At 39.8% G+C, this 22,693-nt stretch overlaps 1 protein-coding gene across 3 annotated transcripts in view; it reads right to left on the minus strand.

Moving 5' to 3' along the window:
• Positions 1 to 22,693, minus strand: part of PIK3R1 (phosphoinositide-3-kinase regulatory subunit 1) — an 86,358-nt gene that overhangs the window by 12,670 nt on the left and 50,995 nt on the right. For 2 of the 3 annotated variants that reach the window (XM_050793544.1, XM_050793545.1), the window contains 5 exons: positions 15,580 to 15,672; positions 15,058 to 15,132; positions 9,072 to 9,203; positions 8,068 to 8,269; positions 7,792 to 7,871 (listed from right to left, as the gene is read on the minus strand). In XM_050793544.1, coding sequence (XP_050649501.1) covers positions 7,792 to 7,871; positions 8,068 to 8,269; positions 9,072 to 9,203; positions 15,058 to 15,132; positions 15,580 to 15,672 — 582 coding nt within the window. Of the gene's footprint in view, positions 1 to 23; positions 7,742 to 7,791; positions 7,872 to 8,067; positions 8,270 to 9,071; positions 9,204 to 15,057; positions 15,133 to 15,579; positions 15,673 to 22,693 lie in introns of those variants that run through there. The other variant, XM_050793547.1, reaches the window with a different exon arrangement.

The raw sequence follows: 22,693 nt of genomic DNA on the forward strand, positions 1-22,693 counted from the left end.
TGCACAAATTCAAGGCAACTTACTTTGCAGGTTATGCATTTCAACGGTTTCCCTTTGAAATGCCTGTATCCGACAATGAAAAAAAAAAAAAAATCCCCAAAGCTGTTCTTCCACCAAGTGGGCCAAGCCCCCGCACCTCCCCCAAGCCTGTTCCCGGCGGGCAGTGCTCGTGCCCGGCGCCGAGAGTGCGCGCAGGAGCGGGGGCGCCGCCAGGACCCTCCGGGCACGCACAGTGGAACAGCTCCGCTCGGCTCGGCTCGGCTCGTCCCTCCGCCCCACGCCCCGCCCGGCAGTGCGTCCGGGCGTCCGGGCCACCGCCGCTCACCGCCGGCTCCTCATTGAGAAGCCAACTGGATTTCGCTACTGTACTGGGGAGGAAAGGAGCCCAGGCGCTCGCACGTCTCCCTTAGATAAAGATCGCAGCTTCATGATTAACTTGGGCAGGTTCAAATATTTGCTGAGCTAGGGATTTCGGGAGGGGGAGGGGAGCCCAAGTCAAAGTTGTCATCGGCTGACAAGTGGCCAATGCAAGACCAACTTGATCATTTTCGCCTAGGAAATGAGAAGGCCATTGTGAGAGGACCTAAAATAGTCTCACTGGCTGCTGAGCGCGCTGGCTGGCTCGCGAGGCTCAAGTAGCCGACAGTGAAGCGAGGCACTATGCACCGCCAAACACAGGAAGTGGCTGAGCTAGTTCAGCAAAAAATAGAATCAAAGCCTCACTTGTAAAGGCCTGAACCTCTTGGAACAACCCAGAACACAGTGCCTCGCTCGTGTCTACCTCTTGCACCTCCTCCCACACACCAGCACAGACAGCCCCGCAGGTGTAACAGGAAAGCCCTTGTGAGCAGCTCGGGCAGGGAGCAGATTACAAAAGTGTTCAATAGTAAGTAGTAGGAGGGCATCCTCGGACGAATATTAAACCCCACACCACATGCATACTATACTCCATGGTCATGTGACGATTCAGAAAAAAAAAAACAAAACACTGCGGCTATTTTTATGAGGTCGATTGCAACTCGCATTTAAATGGCCATATGACCTGCTAATTAAAAGGTGTCTCTGCATTAGGTTTATGTGCCAGCTAATGGGGTAAAGGATAGAAGGGCAGAGAAGGACATACCTTTCTAGTGGATGTTTGCCCTTTATTTGAGAAAGTGGGCAATAGACAAGACTTGGGATTATTGACTACTATTTAAATAATTAAAATTTGATCTAAGAAAATTTTCAGTTGCATCAGCATAGATAGCTTTAAGGTTATCCAGGGAAATCACCAAACTTTACACCAGAAAGTAATTTAGAGATCAATCAATTCCTTCATGCCATAGGGGGGGGGAAAACAAAATCTGACCCAGGGAGGTGAAGTGGTTTGCAGAAGATTATAGCCCTAAGACTAGAACCCCATCTTCTGATGGTTTCAAATGCCCTTTTCTACCCACTGTTCCTGCTCCTCACTTCTCTTTCTTTGCTAGAGAAAGTAAAATAATGGACAAAACTGCAGTTAATCTTTTAAGCCACATGCAAAAAATTTCACACCCCCAACAAAACTCTCTTTCTGTTTTCTATTTTTAGCTTGCTTCAAAACATTTCATTCCCTTTGAAGACATAGGTTCTTTCAATAATACCCTCATACTCTGCAAGGGAAAGTGATCCAGTGGTCACATAAAGTCCACACAGGCCAACAGTAGGAACCAGCTTCAAGGTTACTTGAAATATCTGGCAAGTGCTGTTAAACTCAAGATGAAAGTGATTTTACAAACTTTCCTTTCGTGCAACTGATAAAATATTGAAAAACTTTCCCAATGGAAATAACAGTCTATAAGTGAATCTGCCATCTGATCACAGGGACATATGGTTAGTTCAGAGAATACCCTTGCATCCTGAGCTGCATAATCTTGCCCTACTTTTAAAAATAGCCTTTCTAAAGCTAGAAACATTGGAAACATCAGTCTCCTAAGCATACCTGTCTGGATTCACATGATGTTTCATGTCAAAACCTTCTAAGATTAAAATGCTCTGTTAAGTCCAACAGTATATTTTCTGTTTCAGAAGAAAATGAGCCACTGGAAAGCAGTACTCTCTCAACGCATAGAAAGTAAGTCTTGAAATAGGTTGGAAAAACTTTGCCTTAAACAAGTTCTCACAATATGTACAATCATCTACCAGAGAAGTCCTATTATATTACGAAAGTGTGAGCTGAATCTTTTTCCCGTTGAATTTTAGTGTTTAAAAAGTGATCTGCAAGACACATGTTCTTTATTAGCTTAAAAAAGGGAGCCCTCTGCTGGTAGAAATGAATCGGTAACTCCTACTTTGGGAGAAAACCATCAACTTTCTGTGTATTTTGTATGTCCAAATTTGACACAAACTAATGCACCTAGTTGTATTACTGTCACTTGATCTATATGACTCACAAATAATCAGTAAAAAGTACACTTTTCACGAAAGCTGATAGTCTTTGAGGAAAACTTGTATTTTAATGTCAGCATTTCTCTGGGACCTCAAAGGCCTAGACACACTGGAAAACTAACTTTACCTTCTGGATACTTTAAAACAATATGGATCATTTTCCCTCTCCCCCAAGTTTCAGAAAACTCATTTCAGAGGCCATTATTTCACATCTCAGCAGATATAGTCAGGAAAATGTCTCTTGATCCTTAAACTGTTCAAAAGTTACAAACTGAATACTATATTTCATACGTGCAAATCACCATCAAGTGGCAAATGTTGCACAAGCAGCTTTCAACCTAGAATGCTTCTTTTTGTGGGACATCATTTATGAACAAAGACCATGAAAAAAAGAATAGACAACAAAAATTAACCAAAATCTTCCATCTAAGGGTAAAATGAATACCTCCCTTCATAACTTTAAGACAGTGTAGAACAGAGGGCCTTTTAGGGTAATTCAAATTATTTGCTCCATATCCACTGGTCTTAATTGATGTTGTGCTAAGGAAAACATCCATTTAAGTATCTAAATAAGCCCAGGTTTACATATGTATAAAATCTGACACATTCTACCAGATTTCCGAAAAGGCATCCCCCCTGCTTAGCAGAATAAAGAACTCCTCCTCTGCAATTCTCCCTCAGATCCTGTCCCTTGAGATAAAGAGAAGTCTGCACTGTGAAAACAAAAGTAAAACTGACTATATACCCCTCCTAAACACATACATACCAAAATACCTGTGTCTCTCTTTCAGGGCACAAATAAAACTATTGTTTGACAAAACCTAGTGTGGCTTTCCTGTTTAGTTCTACACATCTAAAAACATGTAATTTTTCAAAGTTGCATTTCTCCCCTTTGAAGCAACCCTCTAATGTCAGACCACATTTTAAACCCAATAAAAATTAAATCAGAGAAAAGTAAAACTCTTTGAATGTCATTTCCCTCTACCTTAGTGCTTGCCTTTAGTCTGGGTTGAGAACCAAGCCCAGAGCATTTAAAACAAGATTTATGAATCAGGCTCTTCAGGATGAATGTTTTGCAATGTGCCAGTGGTTAAAAATTAACTTTGACAGGTGTAGAAGGGCAAGGGGGAGAAAGAGTCATTTATTTTCTACTCTGGGCTTGAGGGTGCAATATTAGACTTCAATTATACTACACTAATATTTCTGAATATATCCATGAAATCTGAAATATGTAAATACAGTTATAATGGGTTTCATTCAAAGGCACCCTGTGTTAAACAGACTTATTTTTACCTTGGTTTGCCTACAGAAATCTACTTTACCTACCTAAGTATTAATTGGGTAAAGAGAACACAATGATTCAAGAAAACTTGTCGTTTGGCTTTAAATATTTTTAAGACTTTTTAGTAACAAAATAGAACAGTAAATTATCAACAAAGTTCAGAGACCTTACTCTGTGCCCTACCGTTTCCAAATCTTAGCTTCCCTCCGTAAATGAGGAGAATCCTTATTTCACAGGATTGCTGGATGCATTGGATGTGTTGATGTGTGACTATTCTTTGAAAGTTGGAAGTTTATCAAAGAATAAATTTGGATAATTATTATGCTGTATCTAGTTATCTGCTAGGAAGAGCTCAAAAGGAGAAAAAGCCTTTATCCCTGCCCTTTAGAAATGTAATTATGTAGATTAATAGGAAAAACTATAGACAGTTAAATATAAGATGACAGAAAGCTTAAAGGCATAAACATACTGAATGGGTCGACTTAACTTGCATATAAAACAGGGGAAGGACCTACTTGAGTGGAGATAAAGTAGATGGCACTGCTTGGGGCAGCTACGTATAGTTGCATATTTTGTGCACTGTGCAAAGGCACCTAGGCAAGATGGAGGAGTGGTGATGAAATCTAGGCTGCTCCATTCACCAAGCCACATACAGAGAAGGGCTTCATACAAAGGCACCTTCCTCCCTCCAAGCAACATACCCACATCAGGGAGGCAACTTCCCAGAGTGTCTCTTTTTGCCCCTACAGGCTCCTAGAGGCCGTAGCTCTGCTGGCTGGGAACATGGTGTAAGGAAAAAGGCCTGACAGAATTCACACAATTAATGAGGAATAGGTGGACTGAAGGAATCAGACCTGCTGAATGAGGACAGCTCCCATAAGGCCTCAAAAGCTAGAGTTGATGCGATAGATAGTAGAGAAATGATCAGTTCATTAAATCTCATACCAACCCCAGGAGAGAGGCATTAACCCAGTTCCACAGTCTGGAAAACAATTTGGAAAAGCTGAGTTACTGGAAAGAGTTGAGATTCCAATCCAGATCTATTTGAGTCAGAAGCCCACTGTTTTTTCCACCGCATGGCTCATGGAGTGATTTGGAGCCTTATCCTGAAAAGTATTAACACTGCCCTGACATTGTTTACTATGTGTGACCCATGGGGGCTAATTTCACATATTTTTAGTTTATTACATGCCGGAAACTTCAGAGGAGTTTTTGATTGGACACTAAAAGCAGCCTCATTGCTCATGAAGATTCCAAAAACCCAGGCAGCAGGGCATGGCAGATAGAACGGGCTGGAGTGGAGGCGGCGGCTCCTGGGCAGACCCGGTTTGGGCCCCCACTGGCTGGGTAGCACACAGCAAATCTCTCTCTCTGTGGGTCTTGGTTTCCTCATGTCTAAATTGGTAAAGCTGGACAATGCTTTCAACTCTAAAATGATGCTGCTTTTGTGATACTATCACTTAAAATATGTACTGCTTTTGTAAAATACCAAGCCATTATTTTGTACTGTGTAATTTATTTTGAATAAGTCTTTAAACTCCATGCATCAAAATGCTATTTCTCCTTTGCCTATTCAAATTGTACCTATTCTTCAAGACACATTTCAAGCCCTATTTCTTCTATGAGCCTTTTCTGTCTACTCCATTACCCTAGATAGTCACCAGCTGCATCTCTGAAGTTCTTTTTGTACTTAGAGTTTGTGCACTCCCACCTACCATTTAATTAGATACTATGTGCTAATTGGTCTCATTTGAACTGATACTTTGCCTCAAACATCATAAGCTTTGTCATTTCAAGTCTATCTGGTAATAATTAGAAATGCTGTCTATCTGCCCTATAACAGAGTCTTGCTTTTGTCTCCCTTAAATATCATTCAGGTACTCATTTGTGTTCACAACAATGTTACTGTAAATGGCCATTCACTGGAGATGTAAGGTGCTATGCTTTCAAAGTTCTGTCTGGTACTAGCACATGCTGTGGCAATGCTGAAGGACTCTAAGAAATTATTGCATTTTTTAAACCAGGCCTAAGAATCATTTCTTCAACCCAGGTTGCCATACTAGTCATTTGCACTGGAGCCATTCCTGAATACAAAGATGTTCTGGATGGGGATGTTTTGTTCCTGGAGTGGGCCGTACAATGTATGCACATATGAGAAGATACTACAACAGCCATTTAATTCCAAAGGTCCTATACAAATCACACAAAGTTCCTGGGAAAACGGCTCAAACTAGAATTTAAAACCTACTTGGATTTAATTTTTTAAAGAGGCCACATAAATACTGGGATGATCCAGCAAATGTTCAAGGCTTTGTCATTCTTTAGCAGAGCTGATGGAACTAATCCTCCTTTGAAACAGGCGCACCAATTGCTCAGTAGAGAAACATAGGGTCCTTTGACACATCAAACAGCTTTCTGGGTGGCATTATGAAAATAGTGCGGATACCCATTTTTACTTTGGTGGAATTAGGATGCAACTAACAAAGACATTTAACCAGTTGACACAAGTCAGGCTAATCAAACTCTACCACTGATTCTACTATACCTTGTGTAGTAGAAATTTTCCAAAATTTCATGTGATAAATTCATTTGTGGGTATCTGTCAAACCCTGTCTGGCGTTGGCTTCCATGTGTCTCTTCTCTCTAGAGGGGTGGCCACTGAAAAGATCAGGACTACCCCCACTAGCCCTTCACTGAAAGCAGGGTCCAGCTCTCCCTAGTCTCTAACATAAGCCTCAACTTAAGTGCCACGTGCCACATCCCTATGCCCATTCTTTTCCACTAAGTCCAAAGGCAGCCTCCGAACACCAGCACAGAGCTGTCAAATCCATTCACAGTGACCTGTGTACTCACACGAGATGAAGCCTTTCGGCCACCCCCGGACTGAAGTCCTAGGCCCTACCTGTTGACAGTCTTCTTTGACATAGTTTACCTAGAATTCTGGGCACCCCTGTTAAACATTCTGCTTGCTGTGATTTGGAACATCCCATGCTTGCCTTATCTACTATACCTGATGCCTCTCACCTCTGGTACCACAGGTACCATTTTGGGCCTGTCCACATAAACCTTTCCCAATACCCACATCTTCAGTGTTTACCTACCCCATCCTCTATCCTACCCCCTTGCAGGTGGCTTTTGAGTCTAGGCCCTGGCCTCTCTTAGGCTGCCCCATCCAGATGCAAGTAACCAAGCCTGGCTGTGCAATACCCAATTAAGAAAAAGCACAACTTAACTCTCCATTGCATGATGATGAAACTGAGTCCCCATGCCTGTTCATACCGAGATAAATGTGGTAATCTGCATGTATTACCTATAATAAATATATTCATGGAGTTTCATTTAAGTTCCAGGAATAAATTAAGACTACAAGCAACACCTTTTACTGGTCCTGAAACTTCACGTATAGGACCCTAATCACTATTCTAAATCACCACTGTCGATTAGCTAACTTTTAACTGGTATATAGCAAAATGAGGTTGTTTAGACTTTCCACAGAAGAAGAAAAATACATCAGTTTAAATTAAATGCATTGCTAACATGGTCTACATTTCCTGCTTTGTTAAATGGCTAACTGAACAGCAGCCTGCTTTCAAAGAAGTGTCTGGCTTGCTCAAACTTGCTGCAGTGAACACTCTGGTTTCATACTGCTTGCATTATTGAAAATGTTTATTTTGACAGGCATTTCTCAGCATACCCACTTCCAAAACACACATTCTAAAATACTTTAAATTATATAGCAATTATAAATCCCCTACTTTATAAGTATTAGAAAGAAAAACAAAAATGTCAACAACTAAAATGAACTCCATAAATTTCTTCAACAACCTGAAGCATAAATGTTGAAGGGTACAGGGAACTCTCCAAACTCTCACCTAAAACCAAGTTTAATTTAAAATCCGCAAATGTTGAAACTCAGATAATAATTAACATATACACTATCACTCAGCTATTTTTTTTCTTTAAATCACAAGGTAACATATTACTACCAATCGTAATTCCATAAGAAGCTGTATTACTTCAAAGGAGGTTTACAGTCACCATTTTTTAAGGCTCTAAAAAAAGGAACAATGAGAGAATGTTAAATGTTCAAAAAGCATTACCTGGTGCAGGCTGTCGTTCATTCCATTCAGTTGAGATTAAAATTTCTATAACTTTTATGAGGTTTTCAGTATTATCAGAGCTGTAAGAAAGAGAGTTTATTAGAAACCTTTTCCCTAAAAGCAAACTCATTTTCATTATATACACTCAAGTGAACGTGTGTGATAGCATTTGGGCATGCATCTCTGGAGTAGTATATTTAGAATACATTGTCATGACCAATCCACTTAGGACCACCCTCATCACTCCAAAATACATGTTTGTCTCTTTTCACTTACCTGGCTGCTGAGAATCTGAAAAGCATAGGGCTGAAAATTTCAGAGAGTACTCTTGCATTCAACAGATTTTTGCTGGAGGTTTGAGAGAGCTTGAAGAAATGTTTTAACAAATACTGAAGCGTAAGCCAATACTGATGAGGTATGCTAGGCGACCTAATAAGCTTCTTCAGTAGCTGAATATATTCTTCGGAGCTTTGTACTTCTACAAGTTTAAAAAAAAAATAAAAGGGAAATGAGTAAGAGACTATTTCCAGGTATTGGTGAATAAACACCTAGAAAAGCTCTGTTCTTTCTTCAAGCTATAGGAGTCATTTAAAAAGTTGTTGGGAGAAGCACACAGTACATTTGTCCTTCTCATTAAAAAATGCATTATGAGAAAGAAGAAATCTCAGGTCAAATGGAAAAGCAAGAAGCTCAGTGTGTAAAAAAAAAACCACAAGCTGTTTAGGGTGTGCTGGCAGCAACTTACCCAGCATTGAGCAGCTTCATGTGTGATTGGCTAACTCAGAGGAGCATCAGATAAGTATCACAGGTTTTAACTTTGAAGGTTACGAACCACAGTTTCCTGTCCCCAGAGCACTTAACTGAACCTTAGCTCCTAAAACTGAGAGCCCTCTTCCCTCAACACATTCTGTTATGGCCACTCAGGGAAGGTGACAAGAACATCCCCCATCACTGGATCCTAGTCCCGGTTCCTTGAATCTGACACCAGTACTTGGAAGACCGTGTCCTTCATTGACATACAAACTTTGTTAAGACCAGTAGGTTAACAATGAGCCATTTCTGATTCTGACATGCAGACGGGCTTCCCAAGCAAATGAGAATCTAGGTCTTCTCTTGGATGCCTGGGTAGAGGAGGAAATTTGAGATGGTATTGTTGGAGGAGGAACAGGTGGCTACTACCACTATTTTCTAACCACTATCTCTATATATGCAACACATATACAAGCATATCTACATCTCCATGTAAGTCCAATGAGGTCCTCAGAAGAGAAAAAACAAACCTTGAGCTAAAGAAATCATTTCACTGTAAACGGCTGCTGGAATGACAGGATTTGGTAAGTCCAGGAGATAGCGTTTGAAAGCATCGGCCAAAATGTGCACATCGATCATTTCCAAGTCCACAGAGGCTGTATCTAGGAAACATTTTAAGAAATATTTCAGACATTTATTTTAAAGAATACATCAGTTGGGCTAATTTTCTGAACATCTGACTCATGTGACAAAAAAAAGGAAGCAATATGAGGATAAATATAAGACACAAAGTATTCGTTAGCTGTACTTCTTGTAGGGGTTGATCCTGGCATTTGGGGTAGAACAGTTTTTCCTGTGGAGGTCTGACCGACAAATTGCAAGCATTTGGGATGCCTGACCCCCTGCCCATGATGCTAGTAGCAGACCTCTGGACTTTGGGGCAACAAAAAATAATACTTTTGTTATGGGCCGAATTGGGCTGCATCTTCAGTGGTTACCTACCCCATCCTCTATCCCACCCCTCTAAGCCCAAACCCCTAATGCCTCTGAAAGTGACTGCATTTAAGTTAAAATGAGGCCATTAGAGTGGACTCCAATCCAATCTAATTGATATCCTTCTAGGAGGGGAAATGAGGACAGAGAGAGACACACTAGGGATGCACAGGCACAGAGGAAAAAACGCTGTGGACACCGTGAGCAGGCAACCACCTGCAAGTCAAGGACAGAAGCCTCAGGAGAAACCAAACATGCCTTCATCTCAGACTTCCAGCCTCCAGAACCACAAGAAGTAAGTTTCTGCTTTTTGAGACGGAGTCTCGTTCTGTCGCCCAGGCCGAAGTGCGTCTCTGGTGTGATCTCAGCTCACTGCAACCTCCACCTCCCGGGTTCAAGCAATTTCCCCTGCCTCAGCCTCCTAAGTAGCTGGGATTACAAGTGCACACCACCACGCCTGGCTAATTTTTGTATTTTTACTAGAGACGGGGTTTTACCATGTTGGTCAGGCTGGTCTCAAACTCCTGACCTTATGATCCACCCACCTCAGCCTCCCAAAGTGCAGGGATTACAGGCGTGAGCCACTGTGCCCGGCCAAGTTTCTGCGTTTTAAGCCAAGCAGTCAGTGGTAACTTGTTATAACTGCCTGAGCAAACGAATATAGAATCCAAACATTTCCTAACACCCTCTGAGGGTGGTTCTGCCCTGACTGAGAAGGGTTCTAACTAGGAATGGTTAGTCATATAGTAAATGTTTCCTAAAACCTCAACTGGAAAATTTGAAAAATGCATATTCCCAGATTTCCTAAGACTTGAGTTGATACATTTCAGAATTCATGTAAATGTCAGCAACAGAGTGGCGGATTCAACAGTAAGATACTACAGACTTTTAGCAACCAAGCTCAACAATATCCATGAAAATAATTTCAACATTTTTAGAATATTTCTCCCTAATTCTGGCTGAGTATTACTAATCTAACCTGTGGACATCAGACTATTTCAGAAAATAAAATGAGCATACCTGTCCAGTAAATGCCTCAGCTGGGAAACAGGTCAAGCGATCCAATAACGGGGGTGATACTAATCAAAACCACTCACCAGGCACTCACTATGCATGGCACTCTGAGCACTTGGGTTGGAAAAAGACACAATGCCCAGCAGAAAAAAGGGATGCTAGAAACAAAGATCTGGGGGCAGGGCTGACCATGGGCCTCCAGAAAAGAAGAGGTCTTTGGCTGCTGCTGAAGGATGTACACTAGCAATGTGAAGGGTAATTTGAGGAAAGTGATCTGGGGACTTGTGTACTCAGTGGAGAAAAGATGGGCTGATGGGCAAGATACTACATTTGTAACAGCTTTACTAATGACAGTGTTAAGAATAAATTGGAAAGGAGTGCTGCTAGAAGTAAAACTACCAGTTTTAGTTCTCTGAATCAAGGTGATGGGGGTCTGAATTCTAATGCAGTTAGAAATGTGCAAGATATTATCAAGACCTCATATAACTCAGTGATTGACTGCATTGGGCTGTGGCCTAGGAGAGAAGGAGGAAGTATGAAAGTTTACTGCAAAGTGTTTGAGTATAAGTGAGTGGGAGAAGGTAGTATCCTAGATACCCTTCAATGAAGTATGATAGTACAAATCATTCAAGGTTGAGCCTAAGACTACAAAAATTCCTTGGACATATCGTTATCATAAACCAAACCTGCCCCACTAAGTAGGCCGATGTTCCAAAAGTGAGTCACCCAACCACAGAGCTCTAAGAAAAGTCAGACTGGAATAGGATATGGACAGGTCAACTTGAGGAAAAGAATTACTAAATTTAAAAGGTGAGAGACAAAGTGTTAAATCACTTAAATGTCCTACAAGCAACTAACCAGAGACCTATCACATGTCTAACAAATGTGGGAGGGGCAATACCATTGCAGGTCTTTGCCTAAAGGATCTATGTTGAAGGTAATGCAATTGTGAGCATAATTAAATACCGTCAAATAAAATCGTGTGTGTGTGTCGCTATAGGAATTCTCTATGGTCACCACTCTTGGCCGTGCTTCTGGTCTCCCATACACTTTGCCCCTGTGCGTTTCATCTAATGTCTCTTTGCCCGGAAAATTAGTATTACTGAATTTGCTTATCCTAAAATATGTGATAAAACATTTGGTGATGCAATATAAATGTTAAGATAATAAATATACACACATCCCTCCCTCAGGCAGGGTCTCCCTCTGTGCTTTTGCAGTGCTAATGAGCCATCCCTCTATCAAGACACTTCCCAAAGAGTATAATCATCATATGGGATTATGTTTCCCCCTACTAGACCAAGGTATGTCAAGGGCAAGGACTGTGGCTATCACCTGCTCTTCTCGCATCCCTCAGTGTCTAGCACATACAATGTGTTAAATGTTTGTGGACTGAACTAGAAGGCTCTTAGAGTGAAGTTAATTTGTCAAAGCCCTTCTCTAACACGAGGTATATCAAAAGAACTTCTATAGTGTATGAATAAAATTATCTTATGCAGGTCTTTGGGTAATGTTACCTTATGTCAAATTCTACTAGAGTTAGTGACAAAGTCTGTTTTATTTCTCTGACTTCCGCTCTCTAAGAACCCTTTTCTGCACTGAAACTGGCCTAACGTGCTCTCCCACTAGCTATTCACACCTGTCATGTGATGACTTTTGAAGAGCTACATAATCTTTAGGTCTTGATTGGAGGAGTTTGCATTCTCTCCTACCTCACTTTTCACTGAGTCTACTCACGACAGGTACCCCGTAAACTCTCCAATCCTTCACTCCTCCCTCCCTCCCCCTGGAATGGAGTCCCCTCTTCTTCAGGTCTCTCCCTAGATGTCTGGAGACATTTCTGATTGTCACAACTGGGGGAGAATGCTGCTGGCACCTCGTGGGTAGAGGTTAGGGATGTGGCTAAGCATCCCACAATGCACGGGACAGGCTGCCACTCTTCCAGCAAAGAATTATCCAGCGTAAAATGTCAATAGTACCAAGGCTAAGAAAGCCCGAGTTAAGTTAAAAGAAACCAAAAACTGTCAGGTGAAGATCTGAATCATTAAAACTTGCATGAGACAAAGAAACAATTTATTTTAGGGCAAAATTTAAAAAGAGAAAAAAATCAAGGACTTTTGGAGTCAGAAAAATTAGCCACTCAGCCACTGAAAAATGTGAAAGAAATTATTTACCTGAGGGTCAGCTTTCTTTTCTGGTGAGTTAAAGTTACTAGGATGTACATCACAAGGTTAGTGTGTGGATGAAATAGCTTAGCAGGTGCTAATAAAAGTGGGCTATTGTTTGCCATGTCTGTCCTTTTCAAACACTGGTAATTCATAAGGTTAGTTAAAAGCCATAATTTTTTTTTTAGGTGTAAGTGACTATTTTGGAGCCTCCTCCAGGATATTATACAATATTTTTATGTATTGAAAAATCTTTGAGTTGGAAACAGACCTGGCAGATCCACTCCCAAGTTTGGACAATATTTATTTATATTTGGTGGGGGGGCACAAAATTCACTTTTTTAGCACAGACTCCAAATGAAACCACTTTTCTATGTGTTTTGATCTCACTGGGGAAGGAAAGCTGTCGGTCGAAATGTACCATTGACGTGAGTCTTGGTTGTTGACTCTATCTTGCGAGTGGTGTGAAGAGTTTTTTTTTTTTTTTTTTTTTTTAACAACTAAACTGCATCATTCTGTGTTGATCACATTACAAACCTAACCACTATTTCTCAAATAACTTCCACTTCATCAGGCTCTGATGTCTAAACTTTTCCTGTGACTAAACATGTTCATAATTTGACCAATTTTCTGACCCAAACATGTGTCTTTATTTCAATTGGCTAAGGACAAAATTCAGCGTTTCCTTAATACTCTGATAAAGTTGTCAGAAATACCAAAAAACAAGCCTTTTCACCTTGAGTGTTCTGCATGTTAACTTCTAATGATCTGCTCTGTGGGACGTGCAGGAGGCAGAGCAGCAAAGAGGATATGCCCTATTCGCATGCAACTGATTTCCATGTACAAAGAAAAAATGAAGTTAAATATTTTTTTAAAACATTTTTTTAAAACATTTGGTCAGAACATTTCAAGTGTAAGAATTTACTGATACTGATAAAGGTCTAGTCTCCTCCTTTTCTCCAAAAAGACCTCTTTTCTAGAAAGTCTCAGAAGCTGCCTCATTTTGAAACTGCCTCACGCTTCCAATTCTCATTTACTATCATGTGGGCATTCTTTGTACAATTATACCTCTGAAGGAGTGCAAAACTGGGTTTCACTCTTTTTGGTTTAAACACCTAAGTTCAGTTAAAATGATGTGAGGCAGTATATAATTCTTTTATAGTGTTATGAGGGAATGAAGGATCTTGAGAGATTTTAGAAGTCAATATAAGAAGATGACTTGCTGGAATGCTGGCAAGTAAATTGATGTGTAGTTTTTTCTCTATGCCAAAGGAGGAAGTGGGTGTGTGGGGTACTAAAGTCCTCTTGGCTAAATTAATTAGTGTCATTTAACCAAACTGTCCTCAATTCTTCCCAATTCCACATCCAGTAACATGTTGGTTAGCTTGAAATAAGCCTTGGCCGGGCGCGGTGGCTCAAGCCTGTAATCCCAGCACTTTGGGAGGCCGAGACGGGTGGATCACGAGGTCAGGAGATCGAGACCATCCTGGCTAACACGGTGAAACCCCGTCTCTACTAAAAAATATAAAAAAACTAGCCGGGCGAGGTGGCGGGCGCCTGTAGTCCCAGCTACTCGGGAGGCTGAGGCAGGAGAATGGCATAAACCCGGGAGGCGCAGCTTGCAGTGAGCTGAGATCCGGCCACTGCACTCCAGCCTGGGCGACAGAGCGAGACTCTGTCTCAAAAAAAAAAAAAAAAAAAAAAAAAAGAAATAAGCCTCGGTGGGAATATTCATGCCACAAAAATGGGCAGACGCTACCAACCAGGGCCTTTTTCTTCCTAGAGAGTTGGTTTATCAGCACACCACTGAACATAACAATCTCATGATGTTACTTAATGTACTCAACACAAGAAAAAGCAAGAAAGAAGGCAAGCCAGAAAGAAAGGGAAAGGGAAAAGGAAAATGGAAGGGAAAGGTAATAAAAGAAAAAGGGTGTCAGAAGAGACATTTCTTAAGTGACGTAGGCTTAAAAATATTTTTTAACTGCTTCAGATGAAATAGATGTAGCCAAATTCAGGATCAAGGAAAGATGGTAGATATACAGAGCGAGAGAAACATCAAGAGGTGGTTTCTCTCCTCCGCAGGACCCACGGCCTGCTGGCTATGATGATGGCCAACATGCCTGAAGGGAGGCATGCACACACTTGCAGCCCAACTCAGGAGAAAAATGTCAAAGGTCTGCACTGTTACCGTAACAGGGCAGGGGGAGCTGTGCATGATTTGAGTTCCCTTTACATTTAGAACATTGCATAGATTAAATTCCATTTTTTGTGTGTGCTTTACCTGAAACAGAAAGCCAAGACCTGTCTTTCCCATTTGTATTTCTAGCTCTGTGACACTTACCACAATCAAGAAGCTGTCGTAATTCCGCCAGGTTGCCGGAGCTCTGTGTTCTGTATAGAGTTGAACATTCCAGACCTAGGACACAAAACAGACCACAGACTATGTATGCAAAACACAGCTCTCTGGAGAACCTGTGAGCCCGCTGCCAGAGACATTCCAGTTTCCATCCAGTATCTGTTCTAGATGCGTACCAAATATTCTTGGAAGTCAACTCCTACTATTAATCTTATCTGGCATGTCGATAATTTTGGCAAAACCATCTGGCCTCTAAGAAGATAGTTAATCATATTTATTAAATTATGAAGAATTTAATAGTTTCCATATGGAAACTACATGTTAATCTAGAGTTAGAAATTATAGACCAAGACATTTTCCCCAGTACTTAGCCCTAAACAGTTTGAGTGTCCAGCAGAGTATCTGGACATAGCTGGTAGCAGGAAATTTACTTAATGAATGCACAAGAGACAAATAATAACAGCCATGAAATAAGGGTGAACTGATGCCCTCTGGCAGTCTGGTTACCTTTCTTTTCAATGGCTTCCACGAGCTTGATAAGAAGAGGTGGGGCAACGTCAGGAGGGGCAAACTGCTCTGCAAGATCCGGGAGAGTCAAAGCTGCAAACAACAAAATCCCACCATTGTATTTAATTTGGATAGTTGAATGCATTAGACCACAATGAAGGACCTACAAAATAATTTAATTACATCTGATCTTAGCAAACCCAGGCCCGAGCAAGAAGAACCCCTGCTCTGGGCTTTTGCACTGTCCAGGCCAAAGTGATATGCGAACTGCTTCTCACCTAGAGTCTGCTCAGAGTAATGCCCCAGAATTTCCTGCTGAATGGCCTCTTATGGCCTTTCCCCCAGGTCCACCCTCCCCAGGGCAAACCCCCCTGTCTAGGTACACCCCTGGGGCCCAAAGTTGAGGGGAGTGGCAGGATGGATGGGAGTTTGGATGTGCAGGGAGAAGCCAGGGATGAACCAGGATCCAGCTCTCCGCATTACCACACTCTAAGGCAGAACTCTCAGGAGCCCAAGAACCTGAATTCAAATCTCTCCTCCTGGTTATTAGGAAGAAATAACTGCCCAGAAAGGACGGGACAGATTTTATTGAACATAATAAAATTTTATTGGACAGATTTTATTGATTTTTTGTTATAAATCATGTTGACATGATTTATAACAAAAATATTTAGGCACAGGTTACTTGGGCCCTTTTTTTGCATTCTTGCCCCCAAGCCTCACAAATGCCAGGTATGGGCTGAGTCTCAGATCCAGAAGCCAATATGAATGAATACTGCCCACTTGATATCAAATTAAATTTCTGTGTAACTTTGTCAAAGCCTTTGTTTATATATTTTTTGGTCAGTTAGTTTTTAAAATGTGGTGTTTTCATAAACTTTTTCCGTGCGTTTTAACCATTTGTAATGATACCAAAAAATCTAACTGGATGACACTCATAAATAACATTCTTCAACATTACATTGATAACCTTATTCTCAGTCCAAAAAAATAAAACCATTGTAAGCAAAAAAATTCTCAATTATGCCAGAAGAGGGAGCTAAATATATTCATCTTAAATTTGTGAAACTGCAAAATAAAGGTAAATTAAAGTCATTATGAAAATATATGTACAACCTGTTTATTAGCCTCATCACTTGCAGTCTTTTCTAGGAACAATTTATATAATCTGAGAAAGACTAAATATTTGCAGTTTTGTTTCTGTGAGATTTTACCAGTATAGCTCTTTATTATAAACCATATACTATGGTAAACAAATTTCTTTTTTTTTTTTTTTTTTTTTGAGGCAGGGTCTCGTTCTGTCACCCAGGCTAGAGTGTAGTGGCATGATCATGGCTCGCTGCAGCCTCAACTACCTGGGCTCATGTGATCCTCCCACCCCAGCCTCCAGAGTAGCTGCGACTACAGTGTACAGCACCACTCGCAGCTAATTCTTTGTATATTTTTAGTAGAGATGGTGTTTTGTCATATTACCCAGGCTGGTCTCGAACTCCTGGACTCAAGCAATCTGCCCACCTCAATCTCTCAAAAAGTTGGGATTACAGGTGTGGGCCACTGCACCTGACCAACAAATTTTTAATTAAGCCTGTATTTCAAGTACTAAAAGTCAACATAGAACACATTCATGCTACCAAAGTAGTGTTACTAAATTTTGATCTCAGAGAATGAAGTATGATTAAGTCGTTTTGCAAAAACACTCAGACTGCAGTATGCAATGTGCAGTACATAGACTGTCACATGATCTTTCCACCTCATTCTATTTAGCATTGCAACTACCCAGGATAAAAAGAAAAGAGCTACATTATGAAGGAAAATCCTATAGCAGCACTGTCTATTAGAGCTTTCTGTGATGATGGAAATGTTCTACAGCTGTGCCCTCCAATAAAGCAATGCCTAGCCATGGTGGCTATTGAGTAAAATGCAGCCATTCCAACTGAAGAACTGAATTTTTTATTTTAACTGATGTAAATGGAAACAACCATATGTGGCTAGTGCCCACGGTATTAGAGAGTATAGTCTTATCTGCCTGCACAAGGGCAAATTTTGTCAATGGCAGATGAAAGATTCCCGAGTCAGCTTTGTGTTAGAGACCCCACTCTAAAGCGATCCCTGAAGACAAGGCATCTTAACATACAGCTAATCAATATTTGAACTCAAAGCCCTGCAATGTTTACCACTCGATTTCTTGAGTGACTCTGTCCTACTGCAACATCACTGTAACACATCTTAGGTTTCATAAAAGCACGAACGACCAGCCATTAACTTTCCAGTCACTGTGCAGAGGGCTGGGTGGGAACTTCACCATTCTCCAGTGTCTCCCACACCTGCCAGAGCTAAGCACCACCTGGAGAACGTGCTAGAAATACTGATTCCCAGGTACCATCCTAAATCTTCAGGATCAGAACATCCAGGAAAGGGCTAGTAATCTGTTTGGGGTTAGAAATAAGCATTGGGACATACTCTTTTGATAAGAAAATTCATGTGGGTGATCCTATGAAAAAGTTCAGCAATGACACCTCTCAAATCTCTGTATGTTAAAATGTAAATATATCTGAAAAGCACTTAAAATACAAATGTCTTAAAGATTTCATAGTCTAATTAAAATCATTATAAAATTTTAAAAGAAGTATTATAAAATGAAAGGGCACACCATTTCATTTCCTCTGATAAATTATAAACCACTTCCCTTTGCCTTAATATCAACTCACAAAAGTATCCTCTCTCACAAACACCTTCTACACTGAACACAATGAAATATCATCCTATCAGCATATATAATAGAAAGGAAATATACAGGTAGAGAAATGATGTAGAAAAGTGTTATTAAGATCCATCATTGTGTCATTCCTTAGGCCTCTCAAACTAACAAGACTTAGCACACCCCAGATCTCAAAAAGCTAAAGATCAAATAGTAAATACATATCCATGCAACTCTCATGCAACCAACATGCCAATTCCTCTTCCCCTTTTCTCATAAATTACACAGGCTTTTTTTTTAATTAAAAAAAACTTTAATGTTGGCTCTGAAAATAGAATTACTTAATAAAGGTTTGTCTCAATCCAGTCTTATCAACACAATCATTTCTGCAGGCAAATATGAAAGTTAAATTAAATGATAATTAAAGATTTCATCTAATTGTGATTGAAATATGCACCCAAAAGTTGTTATATTGCTGGGCTGGCAAATGCTCATACAGAAGGGTTTCCAGCTCTCTCTTTCTTCATTAAGCTTGAAAAAAATTTTTTAAAAAGCAAAACCTCCTTGCTTTCCTTTGTCTTTTCAATGTTTTTTTGGCAAAAAGTGTTAATTTACCTGCAGTATCCTGCGCTACAAAACATCATATGTTTTATGCATTACTCATTCAGGTGTTGGATGAAGTTTCTGAAAAGCACCGTGCTACACCAAGTCAGGTGTCTGTGAGAACACTGGAACTTTTCTCAAAATGCACACCAGACTGCTTTAAAAAGAAAAAAAAAATACACATAGGTACTAGGAAGTATAAGTACTCTTTTTGTAACGTATTGAGTGACTCCCCACTGAATTTTTAATATTGAAAAAAGCTTTATCGCTCAAATGTATGAATCATCATAGCTGGTCAGGATTTTGCAACTGGAGTTTGAAAATAGTAAATTTTACAAGGATGTTTTTTTAAAATAGCAATTCAAAGATTTTCTATTCCTTAGGACAAAATGTCTGTGAGTCAATCCATTTCCTCTTTAAAATATTTAGACTTGGGGAATGTGAAAGTTCTATCCAAAAAGCTTTAAAGTTTATATCATCTACTTCCAACAATAGGATCAATTACCATTGAAAGTCTAAAAAGCATTTTAAAACAAAATATTAATTTTTATGACAATCCTAAAATCAACTATGCCTTTAATTTTACTAAATACACAAGGTCAAGAATCACTTTTCCATTAGATTCAATTTTAAGAAATTCCAACAGGAAATGACAATTGCTAGGAATCACCAAATTTGGCAAGTTGTTCTTTGAAAAGTCCACGATAAAGCACCACGTTACAAAGTTTGATGAACCAAAAAATAATAGGACTAAGAACAAAAAGATGCAAATATTATCAATTATATGGGAGGGGTTGTATGGAACAAACACAGATTAACAGAGCACCATCCTCCAACAGTTTACATATAAATTCTCACTACAGTTCAGTTTTTGATTTTTATACCTGAATAAGTAATGGGTTTTGGTTGTGAAGCTTGCTGTAGCACAGTGTAAACGTCTGGAGAACCAACTCCGCTCTTCAGAATCAGGGCAAATTTGTTGATTCCTTTACTACAACCCAATCCCAGTTTTTCACTAGCTGAATCATTTTTCATTGAGAAATCAGTATTGCTTAGAAAGAAAAGGATAAATATCAGCAGAAATGTTTAAAAGTAGTGAATCCAAGACATGCATTATTTCAAAAGAAAGGAGGATTCAGCCTTCAATGTTGACCAGAACACCAATGAACTAGGTGTTCCAGGTTGCAGGAAGAATATCTGATGACACATCCGATGCTGCATTTTCCACTAGTTCTGGTTTTCCCCCTTTGCCCTGGTGACAGCCAATCACACGGAATAGAAGAAGAGCCTTCTCTCCAAACTTCAGCCCTTCCCAAACCACTGACATGGACAGGCCTCGACAGTCCTTGGGCACCAGCGGTGTGTGGGAGACAGTGGCATTCTTTGCATTAAGTGGTGCCAACACTGTTATGAAGTGCAAAATGAAACCAGCACACAGCTGCACCTTCGGGAGGCATTCTCCATAAAAAAAGATATTTTCAAGTTAGTGCCTGGCAGGGCCGAGTGGAAAGTTTAAGCTGAAACACTGGGACTCCAGAGGCTGCCCAAGCCAAATATTTCATTACTGATGGAAGCAGGTTGGAAGTGTGTTGAAAAACTGCCACTTACCTCTAAAAATGTAATACAAAGAAAAGAAAGTGTATATGCAAAGTGTGGATCAATATTATATCAAGATGTTTGTCTGTCTGCTAACTGCTACTGAGTCAAAGCTATTTCTGTCTGAATCTCTCTCAGGACTTCAAGTGAAAAATGTATATTCTGGTGGGCAAATCTAATCCCAATTCTTAAATAAACCTTTTAAGCATATTCATACTTTACGCTTGTAATGATTAACATCCTGAACTTTAAACTTATTAAGCTTTATGGGTGACACTACAACAAATGATGGCCTGTGCTCTTTAAGCAAAAACAAAGCAAAAAATCCAGCGACGAGTTCCTTAATTTTGGGACACATCTGTTTAATCAGTAGTAAAAAAGTGATTAGAAGCAGAGCTTTAAAGCCAAAGAGGCTTAGGTTTTAATCCTTGCTTCGCCACGTACTGAATTCAGCAATCTTGGGTGAGTTAATTAACTTGAATCCCATTTATTCATCTGTAAAATGGGAATACTTATGTGCAATAATAAGGATTAAATGAATAATATATATACATATAAACATGACAAGCCTCATGCCCAGTATGTAGAAAGCACAAACTAATAGGTAGTTATTATTGTTAGAATTAGTCATGTAATCTTTATTATTGTTTAGATTATGGAAATCCACTGATTGCGACTGCAGGTTTTAAGACCAGAAATTATCATACTTAGACTCTTCTCAATACTGTTCTAAGGAAGTAAGCTGGAAGCATATTTGGTAAACACTTGCATTTTGCCTTTGTATATATACATAATACTCAAAATCCTCAGAAGTCAAAACCAAAATATTTTCAATTTATCACACTTTTCCCCAAAAGGACCACAATACTAATATATTTGAGTCACTAGACTTCTTCACATTCAGAATACTGAACACTGAACACTGAATGTGAAGAAAAAATGAAGTTGGAACGACTGTGTACTAAATTATATTGAGCATGGTGGAAACAAGAACTTTTTTTTCTTTTTTGGAGGAAGAAGGAGAAAAAAAGTATGGGCAACTGAAAATGAGAGTACAAAGAGTAGATGTGGAAATAAATCTTCAGCCATAACTATATTATTTTCAGAGATAACTAGCAGGAGGGAATTAAAAGAGTTGCCAACAGATTTAAACTAGAAGTTTGCAAATCTCCTCAGATACCCTAATTAGTCTTTAATATCGTTAAGTTTATCTTCTCCCATTTATCTCTCCTGCCGCACAGCTAAAAACAAATGAAAGGGATTTGAGATCCTCTGTCCATTCGTTTTATTTCTAGACAACAGACTGGTATAGAAAACAAACAGCAGGCAAAGATCTTATTAAGCATAAGCAGACCTAACAGCTTTGTTTCTGACGGCCTTAGCTAAAGCCTCAGAGTTAAGAGGTAACTGAAATGCAAGATTACATTTAATCTTTGACAGGCTAGCCTAATTAATTGTGATCCTTATCACCTAAATTGGAGTTTGATTCTAAGATTACAATTTACAGTGTGTAGCAAATTAAAATGCTAGGCAGGATATAAATGGGGAAGAAGGGGCTTCCTCCTCTCCTCACCAGAAAAATAATTTATACTTGAGTCCACAGGATTTTTGAAGCCAATGATTTATAAGGAAAGTTGGTCTTTCGGTGTGCTAAGAAACATTTCATACGATGTGTGACCCAGAAGCCCCAAAAAAGAAAAAAGACAAGTCATAGGCCATACCATGCAATGGGCGGTAGGCTGTTTGCTGAATGAATGATTAGTACTGAACATCAACTAGGAGCCACATTCCCACAGTAAGTATTTTACAAAAATATTTTCATTTATTTTTCATAGCAGTTCAAAGGTATATAGTCTCTATTATCCCCAATTTAAAGGCAAGGAAACTATTTGGCCAATGTCGCAAAGTTCTTAAGTAGTGCCTATGTATTTAGTTTGGGCTTGTCTTCCCTGCGCCAGAGTATACAAGTGCCAGTCAAGGAAAGAAGCTTATAGTAAGTTTCCCAACACTTCCCGCAAGCCTCCCTTCTTTAAAAGGTATCTGCAATAAGGGTATTACGAAACACACAGATATCTGATGGTCAACCCCACAAGGGAATAACCTTAATACTTTCTGATTATGTTCAAGTTAAATGATCTTGATAATAGCAGTTTTTGTACTTCCTCCCCAAATAACAAGTTAATATATTCTCTCTCGTTATGAACTACTTTGAAATGC

Source organism: Macaca thibetana, chromosome 6 (genome assembly GCF_024542745.1).
Source record: "Macaca thibetana thibetana isolate TM-01 chromosome 6, ASM2454274v1, whole genome shotgun sequence".
In the NCBI taxonomy this organism is placed as follows: Eukaryota; Metazoa; Chordata; class Mammalia; order Primates; family Cercopithecidae; genus Macaca; species Macaca thibetana.